This window comes from Neovison vison, unplaced genomic scaffold (genome assembly GCF_020171115.1).
Source record: "Neovison vison isolate M4711 unplaced genomic scaffold, ASM_NN_V1 Scaffold_065, whole genome shotgun sequence".
NCBI classification, from domain to species: Eukaryota; Metazoa; Chordata; class Mammalia; order Carnivora; family Mustelidae; genus Neogale; species Neogale vison.
The window spans coordinates 42,292-59,826 of record NW_025334869.1 but is presented as its reverse complement, the minus strand read 5'-3'; the positions used below and the strand labels follow the sequence as shown (position 1 = coordinate 59,826).

At 43.0% G+C, this 17,535-nt stretch overlaps 1 protein-coding gene across 1 annotated transcript in view; it reads right to left on the bottom strand.

Annotated features, from left to right (window-relative positions):
* The window catches only part of LOC122897995 (X antigen family member 3-like), a 49,183-nt gene extending 45,258 nt beyond the window's left edge, over positions 1-3,925 (bottom strand). Inside the window, exons 1-2 of the mRNA XM_044236183.1 lie at positions 3,889-3,925; positions 399-478 (exon numbers count right to left, since the gene is read on the bottom strand). Coding sequence (XP_044092118.1) covers positions 399-406 — 8 coding nt within the window. The 5' untranslated portion in view covers positions 407-478; positions 3,889-3,925. The remainder of the gene's footprint in view (positions 1-398; positions 479-3,888) is intronic.
* Between the last annotated feature and the right edge of the window lie 13,610 nt (positions 3,926-17,535).

Genomic DNA, 17,535 nt, shown 5'->3' with positions numbered 1-17,535 from the left:
CTTCAAGTTATTTTGTCAAATTTTACTAGTTAGATTTTCAGTACAAAGTCCTTCTATGTAACTTAGGATAATGGAGTCATATATAGAACAGAGTACCAAAAGTAACAGTAAAACATTAGTGGATTAACAGACCAACTTGTGCCTTGATTTAATAAGGCTTTGACCCAATTTGTTTCTCTATCTAGCAGTGTATAAGTCTGGCCATCAGGATGTTCGGGTTTGAACTACTTGGGAAAATATCTTCATATGTAAACTCGGTTATTAATATATCATTAAGGTTATATATACATAAATAAATATATAATATTCAGGAAAAGACCCTCATACTTTTCACCATCAATGGATAACATACCTGCTTCCAGCCTTTTAATGGACTCTAAAAAGGGCAGATTTCTCACCTTGACATCAGGGTGATATCCAGTTACATGCCCAGCCTTTGCCTAAGGCAGCTTCTGGAGATCAGCTTTCAGGTCCGGTCCTTAAAACACAAAGGTATTCCTTTGAGGCACTAAATATGAACTATAAATAAAGCCTATAGGTTAGTGTGATTTAAAAAAATGTGATGGAAAAATGCATTTCACACCCTTATTTTCCTGTAGTATGATACGCTTTATTTCAAGAGACATTCCAAAGATCAAGCCCACTGCACTTCATTTCCTTTCTTATACCATAGTGTTCTAAGAACAGAGAGCATCAACTAGCAGAGAAATCAAGTCTACACCATGCGTAAGACTTTTTATTTAAATGTACAATGGAGTTTTCTGAAGGATGAGCTGCGTTTATTTGTGGGCCTCTAACAAATCCCATCCTGGTGACACCCATTCCCTACTAGGGCAACCTGCAAGTTATTCTGTCAAATTTTAGTAGTTAGAGTTCAGGACGAAGTCCCTCTGTGTAACTTTGGATAAAGGAGTCATGTATAGAACAGAGTTCCAAAAGTAACAGCAAAACATTAGTGATTAACAGTCCACCTTGTGTCTTACAGTGGGAAAAAAGGAGAGTGTAAAGAAATTAATGGACTTTGTTGTCAGTCGTGCTGTGGAAACCTCTGAACAGCAAATTCCTGTAATAATCTATGGCCTGAAGGTGTCATTAATTCACAACAAGTATTTGATGAAAATGCCCTATTTGGAAGACATTCATTTCTTGTTTCATGATATTTTAAGATACTTTTGATTTTCCTATTCCTAAAAGCATTTTACACACCTTTGAAAGCCGCTTAAAAGTCATACCAATACAGTGACCCTACAGCCAGTTTCCTGAATTACACAGCTCTTACAAAACGTACCATATCAAATAATGAATCAGACAGTGTCGACCATTCATTGAGCTCTTTCCTGGAGCCCCTGTCCTGCTCCACTGAACTGGATTGATTCCTGTGCAGCAATAAGCTACGTTACTGTACAGACACATTTGAGTAGTAAGCATTCTAGAGAACCACGCTCCCCTGTTCGTACAGCAACACAGACAGTAGGAAGAACACAAACCTCCTTAAATTATTTTTTTCAAATTTTATTTATTTATTTGACAGACAGAGATCACAAGCAGGCAGAGAGGCAGGCAGAGAGAGAGACAGAGAGGAAGCAGGCTCCCTGCTGAGCAGAGAGCCCAATGCAGGTCTTGATCCCAGGAGCCCGGGACTCTGACCCTAGCCAAAGGCAGAGGCTTAAACCACTGAGCCACCCACGCGCCCCTTTAAATTTTTATTTTAAGTAACCTCTGCTCTCAGTATGGGCCTTGAACACTCCACCCCAACATCAAGAGTCACATGCTCTACCAGCTGAGCCAGTCAGGTCCCCCAGAACACAAACCTTGTTATGAAATATGAATTGCATCTCCATGTGTCAAGCAGTCTTTGGCAAACCACAATCCCAGAGCCTTAGTTTTCTCATCTCTAAAATGGGGCTCCCATCCCTAGGAAAATCGGTCTTATTGCACATGTTGTAGGGTATGCTGACTTGACACTCTGCCAGTGCTGCTGAGAACTGCTTGTGCTTTCCATGAAATGAGTGAAAAGGCCCCACAAAAACGTGCTAAGAAGAACAAATTGAACTAGGGAGATGATGTATAGTATTGAAGTTAACCTCCAACTTAGTAAAAAGACTGCATTTTCAGGCACACCGATTGATTCCTGAGGGAAAAGGGGAAAGTCATTATGGTGAAGGACTACATGAAGTTGCACACTGTACACTCTTCACATTTTCAACCCATCTTCAGGAAATGACTGAGATTCTCTTCGCATGTTTTCTTTCCTCTTGTCATGGTTTGTCATAATGCACAATGCACACATACATCCCCCCTGCCCCCCCACTGTCGTTCTCCTTCCCTTTCCCTTCACCTTGAGCCCAGGTGCTCCTTCCACGTCCTTCCCTGGCTCAAGTTTCATATCTCAGCTCTCAGGTGGTGCCTCCTTTTGTTTTGGTTTCTCATCCCTGGATTACTGCACCTAGGGGTGTGTGTGTGTATGTGGGCCAATAAAAAGTTGTGTGGTTAATACATGCTAACTATAAATAAACATAAGACATTTGGGTATCAAACAATGAATAAGCATAAAGACACTCCCACTTCATGATTCTATGTGCTTATTCCTAAAAGTGACTCACCCACAGAGCGGCTGCTGCAACAAGAGGTAGCCACCAACACTTTGGAGTCTACTGTAAACTCTGCTGGGATGGATATGCACAATCGGTGCTTAATAAGCAAAGAAGACACAGACTGTATTTCCACAGGCACCAGAAATTTGGAATCCTCCTGGTTCACTGTTTCCCTCCCTTTATCAGCAGAGAAGCTTTCCTCACTGTATCTGTATTCTGTTGGTAGCTCAACAAAAGGCCCAGAGCAATAAATGTATGGTAGTCCTAATCATCCAATATGGAAGTAAGTACTCACACCCACATGCTGCTTAGACCCTTGGTCATCTTTTCTATGTTTAGATTTGGATCTTGATCTGACTTGGCCACATAGTTCACACTGAATGTGGATATTTATATTTGTTAAATGTACTCTAATGGAGAGGTATACTACTTCCAAGGCCATGGGTTTAATTGTTTCTTACTTTGAAAATATGTTGAAAGCCAACCTAGTATCAGTATAGTGTACACCCTATGTTCACACCAAACACATGGGCTGCAAGATCATTTACTTCAGGCTGGCCCTGAAATCACCTTAGGCACAGGCTACAACACAAGGCTTCGTCTCCCAGCTAGATTCCCCAGTACAAAAGGCATTTGAGAAAATAGTACTGGACATTTAAACCTGACTCACTATTGCTATGGTCACATTTCCCTTTACAAGTCTCATTTTACTACCTTTAATAATGTTTTGTTGGAATGCAGAGAAAGAAACAATCCTTTGCATACTGCCTATGGCTGTCCCTGCACTACAAGTGTTCAGGTATCTAGTCAAAACAGACTAAAGGGCTAGCTGCTGTCTTGACACTGCACACTGCACTACAAATCTCAGGGACTCAGTTACAAGCCCCCAGGGTTCTCCTCTTTCTGGTCTTTTCTATACCGCCTAGTCTACCCTCTGCCCAGGGTCCCACAGAGGATCCTGGCCTCTGTGCTCTTCGTACAGTTGCAGGTGCTCGCAGACTCAGACACCTCAACTAACACCCGCCACCAGTCCTCGCCCCGCCTTCACCTCCCCACCTCAGCCCACCAACCTAGCTTGATTATCCGCACCACGAGGCAAAGCATAACGGCAGCCACAATGTCTGTGAGGAGAAGGGCTGTAGCTCCTTGGCACTTCCACCTAGAACGCCACAGCTCTACTGTCCCCACCTACCCGAGGCCCACTGGCTCCCTCTCCATCCTCGTTCACATATAAACTCCTGGAAGGACTGACGTGGGGACTTAACAGTTAAATTCATGTAGCGAGAATACTCACAGCACAGAGAACACGACTGCCTCCATCAAACTCAGCTCTGCTCGCAAAAAATGGGCAGCAATGCGCATGCCCAGCAATAGTTGCGCACAGCATTGAGCATGGGCACTCTTTGCTCACAGCAATGAGCATGCGCAGAGAGTCGGGGGCGTGCAGGGTGGGTTGAGCTTTTCCTGCCTGTGCTGCTGCAGACACTTGTAACCATGGGGTCCACTGAGGAGAAGGAAAGAGGGTTGAGCAGTCTCTTTTTCAAACCACCCAATCTCTCCTATGCATCTAGATACTCTGGGGACAGAGTATCTAGCCCCAGCTTACCCTGAGTGGACAGGTGTCTCAGAAAAAGCACTGAGCCGGAAATCTACAGGCTTCAATAAATCATTTCCTTCTTCGCTTTGGGTGTTGTGTCACAGTTGAACGAACTGGCTCACCCCTGTATGATAAATTCATTAACACCTGTTCTCTTTACGATTTTGTTTGCAATAGAGCACATTGTCATCTCTGCACTGGTGGCTCTTTTCTCCCCCTGGAACTGTATTCATTTGGTCCGTGTATGCTTCAGAAATATCCACATATTGGTCCTGGTAAGATTTAGGCTCAGTCCATGGTCACATGGCATGCAGTAGTAGTGCCTATCCTCCTCAAATTCTGTACTTCCCAGATTACAGCCAGGCCACTTCTAAGCAAAGCTGGCTTAATCTCATAAAGGGAGAGCACTGCCCAGACAGAGCCTTAACAGATTTTTGGAGGTGGCAGGACAGGAGAGGTATTTATATTTCAGAGTTGGAAGTCAGGTATGCAGCAGATCTTTCAATGTTGGAGGAGGGTGTGACTAAGACTGGGTGAGGATCTTGATAGAATGGTTTAAGACACGAGTGAAAATCCTTCGTAAACACTTTAAGTTATTTATTTGAGAAAGAGAAAAAGAGTACAAGCAGGGGGAGAGGCAGAGGGAGAGGGAGAAGCGACTCCCCACTGTGCTGGGAGCCTGACCTGAGGCTGTATCCCTGACCTGGAGATCATGACCTGACCTTAAGGCAGACCCTTAACCATCTGAGCCACCCAGGTGCCCCATAAGGCAAGAATTTTAAGACCGAAAGTTCAATGTTGCAGTGGAAAAATGTCCTTTCACATTACTGATTGATGAGGTAAGGGGTTTTTCAAGTAGTTTCGAGAATGAAAAAGAAAGCTATTAGCGATTCTTCTGTTCTTAGGCAAGGCCTTGCTGCATTACTGAATTTATGTTGATGTAGAGAGCAAAATGGAGTCTCTCATGTGAAGCAGGAGCCCTGTGTCAAGCCCTTCCATGAAAACCACCATACTCAGCCAATGGCAAGCTGGAGAAATGCCTCCCAGCTTCCTCTTCTCCCCTGTAAAAGCAAGACTCTCTCCTATGTTCTCTACCTCTTACTTAGGTGTTCCCTGGCTTCCTTGTCCAGAACTGCAAGTTCCCTGCTTTGTCCTGACTGAGGTCACCTTGCAGGTTAAAAAAAAGCTGGTTCTTTTGTTTCTTAAGGTCTACATACACTCCTTAAAATCGAGACTCTAAATCATTCTTCTAGTCTTCCCAAAGAGACTTTTTACTAGCGTGACTATACATTGGGAAAAAGGAAATAATCACAACTTTTAGGGACTATCGGACACAGGTTCTGAAGTGCCACTTGACTCCAGGAGAAGTAAAGTGCTTCTGTGGTTCTCCAGGCAGAGCAGGGGCTCACTGAGGTCAGGTGACCTAGAGGGTTCTGGCTCAGTTCCATTAAACAGCAGGCCCAGTGAGCTCCTGAACGCATCTTGTGTATATTTTCCCAGTCTGGAATTCACAATTGGAATAAGCATGCTCAGCTCTTGGTTTGTAATTGATTTCCTGACCTGTAGAGTGAGACCTATTATGGTGGGAAAGGCTGAATGGAAGCCATTATATCTGGTTCTCCCTAGGAATAGAGTAAAACTAAAGTAGTGTTTCATCCCAGGGGGGATTAGAGAGATGAATGCCTCCATCAAGGACCTGAAAAATGCAGGTTTGGTGACTTTTCCCATATCCTGGTACTGGTCTTCTACTTGGCCTCCACCGAAGACAGATGGATCTTGAAGAATGACAGTGTGTTGCTGTAAACTTGGGCGGGTACTGAACCCAATTTTAGCTGTTGTACCAGATGTGGTTTCATTGCTCAAGCAGATTCACACATGGCCTGGTCCCTGGTTGGCAGCTATTGATCTGGAAAAGGCTTTGTCTCCGCTTCTGTCCATAAGTCCCACCAGACACAGTGGGCTTCCAGCTGCCAAGACTCACGATACACCCTCAAAGGCTTAACTCATGCTGTATCATTGCCTGCCCTCCTGTCATCATTTAGTTCACCGGTACTTGATTGCCTTTCTCTTCCCCAGTATAGCACACTGGTTCATTATGCCGATGATATGATGGTACTTGGCCTGGTAAGTGAGATGTCCTCAGTCACTCCAGAATCTTGGATAAGCTATTTGTGTGTCAGGGGCTGTGAATTCAATCTGACAAAACTTCAGAGGTTTTCTACTTCTGGGAACTTTGTAGTGTGCAGGAAACGTGCCATCCCTTCCAAGCTGAAGAAGAAATTGCTACAATGAGTTCTCCTAAGGCGAGCCAGAAGGACGATGCCTAGCAGGCATCGTGGACTTTTGCAGACATCCTATTCCTTGCTTGGGTATGTTACTCCTTCCCATTTACCGAGTGACCCAAAAGGCTGCTAGGTTCCGTTGGGGCCAGAACAGGAGAAGGTTCTGCAGCTGATTCAGGCTTGCATACAATCAGCTCTGCCACTTGGGCCACATGATCCTGCAGATCCAATGGTATCTGAAGTGGAAGTGGCAGGTAGGGATGCCGTTTGAAGCCCTTGCACGCAGGCTCCTCTAGGGCGATCACAGTGCAGGCCCTTGAGCTTTTGGATCAAGGCCCTGCAGCATTCTGATAACTGCTCTTCTTTGGAGAAGCTGCTCTAGGCCTGCCATTGGGCCTTTATAGAGACTGAAAACTTGACCATAGGCCACCCAGCTACCACACAACCTGAGCTGTCCATCATGAACTGGGTGTCATCTGGCTGACTGATCCATAAACTCGGGTGTGCACAGCAACATACCCTCATCAAATGGAAGTGGTTTATATGCGGGAGTCAGAGCACAGTTTTGGTCGATGAAAGGGTTGGAGGGGTTACTGGTCTTTGGAAGCTGAGCACGGGATTCAAACCTTTCCTTGCAGAGATTTAAATCATCTGGATTCCTAGGCATGTAACTCCCCTGTACATTGAGGGAAGCTGGCATATTCCTTTGTCTGGATGGAAACGTAGAGAGAACACACGACTGTTTTGCAAAACACCTCAGTGAAATCAATTCTTTTTGGGCCTTGTGTCTGATATGACACACACATCGGAAGATGTTTGTCATTGTGCAGGCCTGGCGGAAACACAATGAGGGAAATGAAAGTATACCTACCCTATAGATTTTCTTGAGGCTGTACTGTCAGCCGATGGGGAAAATTAAGGGTGAGATATTCTTAGTAACCTTCTGTCATCAGTGAGTTAGCAAAGCCAGCCACGCTCATTGCCTTAGTGCACTGAAGTTTTGTTTCCATGTTTCTTTCCCTCCCCAGACTCTTAACTCCTTCCTGGAGGGTTGGAAACACACAGCTCCTCCTGGTGTCCTCAGGACAGAGTAGAGGACCTGATGCATGGCAGGAGGCCAGTCCACCTTTGTGGAATTAAAGTAAAGTCTCAAAAGTGAGATGACCAAACCCTGTGTCATAATAGTGAGCCGAATGGTCGACAGTCTGCAGAGGATGAGAGGGAAATGCCACTGGTCACTGTGTCTTAGGACCCATGCGACGGGGTGAGACCAGCCCACACTGTGGTATTATCGATCTCAGGCATGCCCTTTAAGTCTTGGAGTGATCCGGTATATTACTCAGGATTCTCCAGAGAAGGGTCACCAAGAGGAGTTGAATATCATTATGAATATGTGTGTGTGTGTGTGTGTGTGTGTGCACGTGCGCGCTTCTGCATCCGTATATGTGTGTTAATATATGTATATTTAAAATTGGGATTTAGGGGCGCCTGGGTGGCTCAGTGGGTTAAGCCTCTGCCTTCGGCTCAGGTCATGGTCTCAGGGTCCTGGGTTCAAGCCCTGCATTGAGCTCTCTGCTCAGCAGGGAGGTGTTTCCCCTTCACTCTGCCTGACTCTCTGCCTACTTGTGATCTCTCCCTCTGTCAAATAAATAAATAAAATCTTAAAAAAATAAAATTGGGGTTTAGGGATGCCTGGGTAGCTCAGTTGGTTAAGCCACTGCCTTTGGCTCAGGTCATGATCCTATGTCCTGGGATGGAGTCCTGCATCGGGCTCCTTGCTCAGTGGGGAGCCTGCTTCTCCCTCCGCCTCTGCCTGCTTGTGTTCTCTCTCTCGCTCTCTGACAAATAAATAAATAAATAAAATCTTTTTAAAAATAAAATTGGGATTTAAAAGAGAAATTTCTGAGCGAAATAAGTCAAGCAGAGAGAGTCAATTATCACATGGTCTCACTTATTTGTGAATAACAAATAGCATGGAGGACATGGGGAGTTAGAGAGGAGAAGGGAGTTGGGGGAAATTGGAAGGGGAGGTGAACCATGAGACACTATGGACTCTGAAAAACAATCTGAGGGGTTTGAAGTGGCGGGGAGGTGGGAGGTTGGGGGAACCAGGTGGTGGGTATTAGAGAGGGCACAGATTGCATGGAGCACTGGGTGTGATGCAAAAATAATGAATACTGTGATGCTGAAAATAAATAAAAAATAAATTAAAAAATAAAAATAAAAGGGAAATTTCTAAAATGACTTGAGCAAGTGAATTTCCTCTGAAAAGTAGTTTCATGTCAACATCAGAATTCAGTGTGAACAGTTATCTGTGTAGTACAGCCTAACCAAATAGCTAAAAGTAACCATCCCAGGCAGCTAAACAAATCCCATTAATTATGAAAAACTATCTTAGAAATGTAGGTACATTTGTCTGTAAGTTTCTGCATGAACCTTTTTAAGCGGACCTATCTCCCATTGGGGCAGAGCATACTCTGGTGAGGACATGGATGCTGACAGGAAAGGTTTCAGGATGGACAGTATTGGGCTGGTCAGGGCAAACACACAGGACACAGGTGGTACTCCTGAAGCAGTGTTTACAATTGATAGGGAGCCAAGAGCTGGGCATACGTGAAGCAGGCAACACAGGTTACTGGGGCCCTCGTGTGGCCTCCAGCCATGGGACCTGCCCCTCCTGGACTCCTTGCCAAGTTGGAATATTCCTCGGAGCCCTTGGTTTCAGAGGGGCTGTGGGAAGAAGTCAGTTTCCAGCAGTTTGATCTGTCCATGACACTAGCCCCTCTACTTCGTGAGTGGGGAAGGCATGTGAACGTGCTTTGTGTGCAAGTCTGGGTGCTGGGGCCATGCCTCTTGTCCCATAGTCAGAACTCTGTCAGATGGGACTAGAGACTCAGCATTCTGTTTGCACTCCAAGTACTCACAGCACATTGGAAAGGCTACACTGCGAATATGTCTTCAGGAAGAGAGGTTTCCAAGAATCATTCGGGAAACCAGAGGTTATAATGTCCTTGTTTTCTGCCGTTGCTTCTCCCCAGCTGCCATGCTTTATGTTTGCTTTATTGTTAGAAAATCGGTGTGTCTTCTCCTGAAATCAATATTCAACATCTCTTCAAGTATCTCCTACATTTTGAAGGAAAGAGTTGTGGAAAAGAGGACAAAAATGTTTTCCTAAAATTCTTTTTCTATAATTCAACTAGAAAGGCCTATCATGTTCTGGGATGGATAAAGATAAAAATCCACATTGGAACGAGTTACATAACTTCATGACCCTCTTGTCTCTTGCATTTACTTAGTGATTAGGCTGTAAAAGATGAATCCATTGCTGGAAACATGTGCCTTGAATAAACAAGCTTCCTTTATAAGGTGTGTACACCAAAAAAAAAAAAAAAAAGGTGAGGGAAGTAGTGTCAGGCTAATCAGTCCATTGTTGCATACTTCTATTACTCTAGAAAGTGGAAAGAGCAGTGCGATATCCCGATCTGTCACGAGTGGATGGAGGGTCATCCACACAGTGATGTGTCCCCCCTCATCTTGTAGTTGTGGCCGGAACCAAAAATTAGGAATGTAACTAGCCTCTGCCTCAGAAATGTAGGCCTAATGTAAAGGTCGGTTTTAGGTGGTCCCCTCAGAGAACCAGCCCTTTTCCTGGTGCAGTGACTTGGACAATCCAAGCAGCTTCCATGATGTACCCCCAGTTCTTGGGGTCAGGCATGGATGTCTTCAATCCGCAACCGACCCAGAGCCTCAGTCCTGTTCACTCAGCCTGTGCCTGCTTTCAGTGTAGCATTGCTCCTTCTGAGACTGAGAGCGCCCACAGCAGGCACATGAGGCTTCAGCACAGAGTCACATCAGGGAATTAGGATCTCTGCACATAGGGCTCCAAAGAAGCCAGAGGTTTTTCTTTGGCAGCAGCAGCAGGGCAAAAAAGTCTTCAAGATGGACAACCCTGCCTCAAGTCCAAGAAACAAGCAAGGCAATCCTGAGCCCCATGTATCTTCTCACTTGTGAAATCCAATCGCCCCCACTCGACAATATGCACACCTGGCTGACAAATCGTGACTTTGTATGCATGAGATATCTGATCTTACAAGAGTTCATGAGCAACTCACAACTGCTTTTAAAACCCCACATTTTAACACCAATTTATTTATCCAATATAAATTTATATATCCAATATAAAAGGGTGTATATTGCCATCCTTTTATATTGTTTCCCATTTTAAGGTGGCAATAATCTGAGTAAAACCCAGCAGTTATAGGGACATGTTTCCCTCTTCAGCAAAGCTGTGATTTGGGAAGTACAGAATTTGAGGAGCATAGACACGACTGCTGTATATCATGTGACCATGGACTGAGGCTAAATCCCAGGACCAATATCTGGGTATTTCTGAAACATACACGGACCAAATGAATACAGTTTCAAGGGGAGAAAGGAGCTACCAGTGCAGAGATGTCAAGGTGCTGTAGTGCAAACAAAACCTAAGGAAAACCGGTGTTAATGATTTATCATACAGAGGTGAGCCAGTTCGTTCAAGTGACACAACGCCCAAAAGCAAAGAAGGAAATGACTTACTGAAGCCTGCATCAATCTCGGATTAAAATGCTTCCTATTGATTTCCGGCTCAGCACTTTTTCTGAGACACCTTGTCCACTCAGGGTAAGCTGGGGCTGTGTGTCCCCAAAGTATCTGGATGCATAGTAGAGACTGGGTGGTTTGAAAAAGAGACTGCTCAAGCCTCTTTTCTTCTCCTCGGTGGACCCCGTGATTGCGAGTGTCTGCAGCAGCACAGGCAGGAAAAGCTCAACCCACCCTGCACGCCCCCGACTCTGTGAGTATGCTCATTGCTGTGAGCAAAGAGTGCCCATGCTCAATGCTGTGCACAACTATTGCTGGACATGCGCATTGCTGCCCACTTTTTGTGAGCAGAGCTGAGTTCGGTGGAGGTGGTCGTGTTCTCTGTGCTATGAGCGTTCTCGCTACCTGATTCAACTGTTAAGTCCCCACGTCAGTCCTTCCAGGAGTTTAAGTGTGAGCGAGGATACGGAGGGAGTTAGTGGCCTTGGGGTAGGTGGGGACAGTGTAACTGTGGCATCCTAGGTGTAAGTACCAAGGAGTTAGAGCCCTTCTCCTTACAGGCATCTCTGCCGCCATTGGGCTCGTCCTTGTAGTAGGGACTGGGCAAGCAGGGAAGGTGGGCCGAGGAGGGGAGGTGAAGACAGGGCAAGGACTGGGTAGCTGGGGTGTTAGTTGAGGTGTCTGCCTCCGGGAGCACCTGCCTGAAGAACACAGAGGCCAGGATCCTCTTTCGGACCCTGCGAGGTGGTAGAGCAGGTGGTATAGAGAAAACAAGGAAGAGCGGAACACTGGGGGCTTGTAACTGGGTCCCCAAGATTTGCAGTGCACAGTGCACAGTGTCAAGGAGGACCCGGCCACTGAATCTGTTTTGTGACCAGACACCTGAACCTTTCTAGTGCAGACATAACAATAATATGACATATTCTCAAAATAAGACAGATTAAACCCGAGGCCTTGGAAGTTATATACCTCTCCTTTGGATTACATTTTTCAAATACCAGTATTCTACTTTCAGCGTGAACTATGAGTGGCCGAGTCAGATCAAGATCCAAATCTAAACAGAAAAGATGACCCAGGGTCTAAGCAGCGTGCAGGTGTATTTCCATATTGGATGATTTAGGCTACCATACTTTTATTGCTCTGGACGTTTTGTTGAGCTACCAGCCGAAAACAGATACAGTGATAAAAGTTTCTCTGCTGATTAAGGGAGGGAAACAATGAACCAGGAGGATTCCAAATTTCTGGTGCCTGTGGAAATACAGTCTGTGTCTTCTTTGCCATGCTTATTAAGTACCGATTGTGCATATCCATCCCAGCAGAGTTTACAGTAGACTCCAAAGTGCTGGTGGCTACCTCCTGTTGCAGTAGCCTCTCTGCGGTAAGAGTCATTTTTCAGAACAAGCACATAGAATCATGAAGTGGGAGTGTCTTTATGCTTATTTATTATTTGATATCCAAATGTCTGATGTCTGTTTACACTGTTAGCATGTATTAACCACACAACTTTTTTTTTAGTACATACCTTGTTTTATTTGTATATTTGTCTCTGCATGTTTGTGTGTGTGTAAGTTCTGTACAATTTTATTGCTTGTGTAGGTTCATGTATCCACCACCACAGTTAAGATAGTGATCTGTTTCAACACCACAAAGACCCCTTGTGTTGCTTTTTTATAACTAGCCCCCGCCTTCTACCCTCCTACCTCCAACCCCTTCCTAAGTACTGGCAACCACTAATCTGTCTTCCATTTCTAAAATTCTGTGATTCCAAAAATATTATATAGGAATAGGACTATATAATACGTAACTTTTGGAAAATTGGCTCTCTTTTTAAAATTCAACATAATTGGAGACATATCTAAATTAGTGGATGTATCGGTAGTTTGTTCCTTTTTATTGCTGTGTAGTATTCTTTGCTGTGTATCTTTAATCATTTTCTTTTTTTTTATGCCTCCTTTTATTTTTTTATTTATTTTTTTTACAAACAGAACATAATTTTATTTTTTCCCTGTGTCTCTGTTCCAGATCATAGCTATATCTACTCTTTTTTTCCAATTTATTTATTTTCAGAAAAACAGTATTCATTATTTTTTCACCACACCCAGTGCTCCATGCAAGCTGTGCCCTCTATAATACCCACCACCTGGTACCCCAACCTCCCACCCCCCCGCCACTGCAAACCCCTCAGATTATTTTTCAGAGTCCATAGTCTCTCACGGTTCATCTCCCCTTAACCACACAACTTTTTATTGGCCCTTATACACACATACCCCTAGGCACAACAACCCAGGGAAGAGAAACCAAAACAAAAGGAGGCACCGCCTGAGAGCTGAGATATGAAACCTGAACCAGGGAAGGAATTGGAAGGAGCACCTGGGGCTCAAGGTGAAGGGAAAGGGAAGAAGGATGTATGTTGGAGCAAGGGAGTATATGTGTGCATCGTGCATTATGACAAACCATGACAGGAGGAAAGAAAACATGTGAAGGGAATCTCAGTCATTTCTTGAAGATTGGTTGCAAATGTGAAGAGTGTACATTGTGCAGTTTCATGTAGTCCTTCACCATAATGACTTTCCCTTTTTCCCTCAGGAATTAATTGGTGTGCCTGAAAATGCAGTCTTTTCTAAAGGGGAGGAAAATGTTTAACTACAAACTATACATCATTTACCTAGTTTAATTTGATCTTCTTAGCACATTTTTGTGGGGCCTTTTCACTCATTTCATGGAAAGCACAAGCAGTTTTCAGCAGCACAGGCAGAGTGCCAAGTCAGCATACCCTACAACATGAGGAAGAATGCCGATTTGCCTAGGGATGGGAGCTGCATTTTAGAAATGAGAAAACTAAGGCTCAGGGTTTGTGGCTTCCCAAAGACTGCTTGACACATGGAGACTCAGTGCATATTTCATTACAAGGTTTGTATTCTTGGGGAACCTGGCTGGCTCAGTCTGTAGAACATGTGAGTCTTGATGTTGGGGTGGAGTATTCAAGGCCCATACTAGTGTAGAGATTACTTAACAGAAGAATTTTAAAAGAGGTTTGTGTTCTTCCTACTGTCTGTGTTGCTATACAAACAAGGGAGTGTGGTTCTCTATAGAATGCTTACTACTCAAATGTGTCTGTAAGGTAAAGTAGCTTACTACTGGCTCAGGAATTAATGCAGTTCAGTGGAGCAAGACAGGAACTCCAGAAAAGAGCTCAATGAATGGAAACCACTGTGTCGTTCATCATTTGATATGGTATGTTTCATAAGAGCTGTATAATTCAACAAACTGGCATTGGGGTCACTATATTAGTATGATTATTAAGCTGCTTTGATAGGTGTGTAAATAGTTTTATGATTAGGAAAATGAAATGTATCTTACAATGATCGTGAAAGAAGAAATGAATGTCTTCCAAATAGAGCATTTTCATCAAGTACTCATCGTAAATTATTGACACCATTCAGGCATGGATTATTTTAGGGATTCACTATTAAGATGTTTCCACAATGCGACGGACAACAAAGTCTATTGAGTCTTTCCACCCTCCTTCTTTTATTCTTACTGTAAGACACAATTTGGACTGTTAATCACTAATGTTTTGCTGTTACTTTTGGAACTTTGTTCTATATGTGACTCCTTTATCCTAAGGTATACAGAGGGACTTTGCCCTGAAATCTGACTAGGGAAATTTGACAAAATACCTTGCAGGTTGCTCTAGTAGGGAATGGATGTCACCAGGATGGGATTTGTTAGAGGCCCACAAATACATGCAGCTCATCCTTCAGAAAACCCCATTGTACTTTTAAATAAAATCTTACGCATGACATAGACTTGATTTCTTAGCTAGTTGATGCTCTCTATTCCTAGAACACTATGGTAATAGAAAGGAAACGAAGTGCAGTGGGTTTAATCTTTACAATATCTCTTGAAATAAAGCATAACACACTTGTGGAAAACAAGGGTGTGAAATGCATTTTTCCATCACATTATTTTTTTTTATCACACTACACCATAAGCTTCATTTGTATTTCATATTTACTGCTTCAATTGAGTACCTTTGTGTTTCAAGGACTGGACCTGAAAGCTGATCTCCAGAAGCTGCCTCAGGCAGAGGCTGGGCATGTAACTGGATATCACCCTGATGTCAAGGGGAGAAATCTGCCATTTTTAGAGCCCATTAAAATGCCAGAAGCCCGTGTGTTATCCGTGGACAGTGCAAAGTATGAGGGTCTTTTCCTGAGTATCCTATATTTATCTGTAATAACTTTAATGATAAATTAAGAACAGACTTTACATATGAAGATACTTTCCCAAGTAGTTAAGACCCGAACATCCTGATGGCCTGACTTATACCCTAGTATACAGAGATACAAATTGGGTCAAAGCCTTATTATACCATAAAATATGAAAAGTTTTTCTTGTTTTGCATGTAAATACTTCAACGAATAGCTAATAATATTCAGATCCTGCTATAAGTTCTGCTTTTATCAAACACAAAATATATATGGATTCAATATCAGTTAGTATGAAATATGCTGAGGCACTGAGGGAGGTTCTACTACCCGCTCTAAGGTAACTTGTGTGACACTCTGAGAATCCCTTAACTTCTGAACCTGTCTTTACATATGTGTGTGGGTATTCAGAAGTGTGTGTATGTATGTGTAAGTATGTATGTATATATAATTTTTTTTCAGATATCATTTTTAATCCTGATATTTGTATTGTGTGAGTCTGTTGGTACCATACATAGAATACAGAGATGTTCCATTTTGCATGAGTTTTTTAATCTGGTAACATCTTTGGTCTAATTTTAACATGTGAATTGAGATTCCTTTGCCACTTTGAACAAAAAATGCACAATGGTGGCTGTTTGTGTTTTTCTGTGGAGACCTGGATCTCTATTCTCGTTTTTTTTCCCCCAATGTTTATTTAAATTCTGGTTAATTTACAGATAGTGTAATATTGGTTTCAGGAGTAGAATTCAGAAATTCATCACATACATACAACACTCAGTGCTCATCACCACAAGTGCCCTCCTTAATACCCATCAACCTTTTAGCCCATTGTCGACCCATCTTCCTCCATCGACACTCAGTTTGTGGCCTACAGCTAAGTCCCATGGTCTGCTTCTGTCTTTCTCTTTTTTTCTCCTGTCCCATATGTTCATCTGTTTTGTTTCTTAAATTCTACATATGAGTGAAATCATGTTACTTGTTTTTTCTCTGACAGGCTTACAACTTCTGTTAGCATAACACACTCTAGGATTATGCGTATCATTGCAAATGGCAAGATTTCATTCATTTTGATGCCTGAGTCATATTCCACTGTATGTGTGTGCGGCACACACACACACACCCCACCTGTTCTTTATCCATTCATCAGTCGATGGACATTTGGGCTTTTTCCATAGTTTGGCCATTATTGATAATGTTGCTATAAGCATTGGGGTGCTTGTACCCTTTCGACCTGTATCTGTTGGGTCCCTTGGGTAAAAACCTCCTGGTATAACTCCTGGGTCACACTGTATTTCTATTTTTAACTTCTTGAGGAGCCTCATTTCCACAGTGTCTGTACCAGTTTGCATTCCTATCAACAGCATAAGAGGGTTCCCTTTTCTCCAGCTCCTCGCCTACATCTCTTGTTTCCTGTGTTGTTAACATCACCCATTCTGACACGTGTGAAGTGTGTGACCATATAATCTATTTCACCAAATGGAACACCATTAAGGCAAACACCATTAAGGCAAATGATTACCCTGCTTAACACAGGACATAAGGGATAAACTAGCTGACAAAAACAGTTTTCCACGTAACCATAACCAAGTATAAACTACATGTGGTACTCCTTTCTCTACTAACATCACTGAAGCAGTAACCAAATTGGCATTATTCCTTCAACATCATATATTAGAATATTATTTCAAGTTGAAGCCTTTAAATGAGACTTACATGTAAATTTCTTGTGTTTTTCAATTCCTTGCAAGCTGTTAGGAGTTTTTGTGAAACTGCATGCAGTTTCTGCTTTCTATTTGAAACGATCTTTTTTTAAAAATATTTATTTATTTATTTATTTATTTTCAGCATAACAGTATTCATTATTTTTTTTACAATTTTAAAATATAAATATAATTCTTTTTTTTTCAATTTATTTATTTTCAGAAAAACAGTATTCATTATTTTTTCACCACACCCAGTGCTCCATGCAAGCCGTGCCCTCTATAATATCCACCACCTGGTACCCCAACCTCCCACCCCCCCCGCCACTTCAAACCCCTCAGATTGTTTTTCAGAGTCCATAGTCTCTCATGGTTCACCTCCCCTTCCAATTTACCCAAATTCCCTACTCCTCTCTAACACCCCTTGTCCTCCATGCTATTTGTTATGCTCCACAAATAAGTGAAACCATATGATAATTGACTCTCTCTGCTTGACTTATTTCACTCAGCATAATCTCTTCCAGTCCCATCCATGTTGCTACAAAAGTTGGGTATTCGTCCTTTCTGATG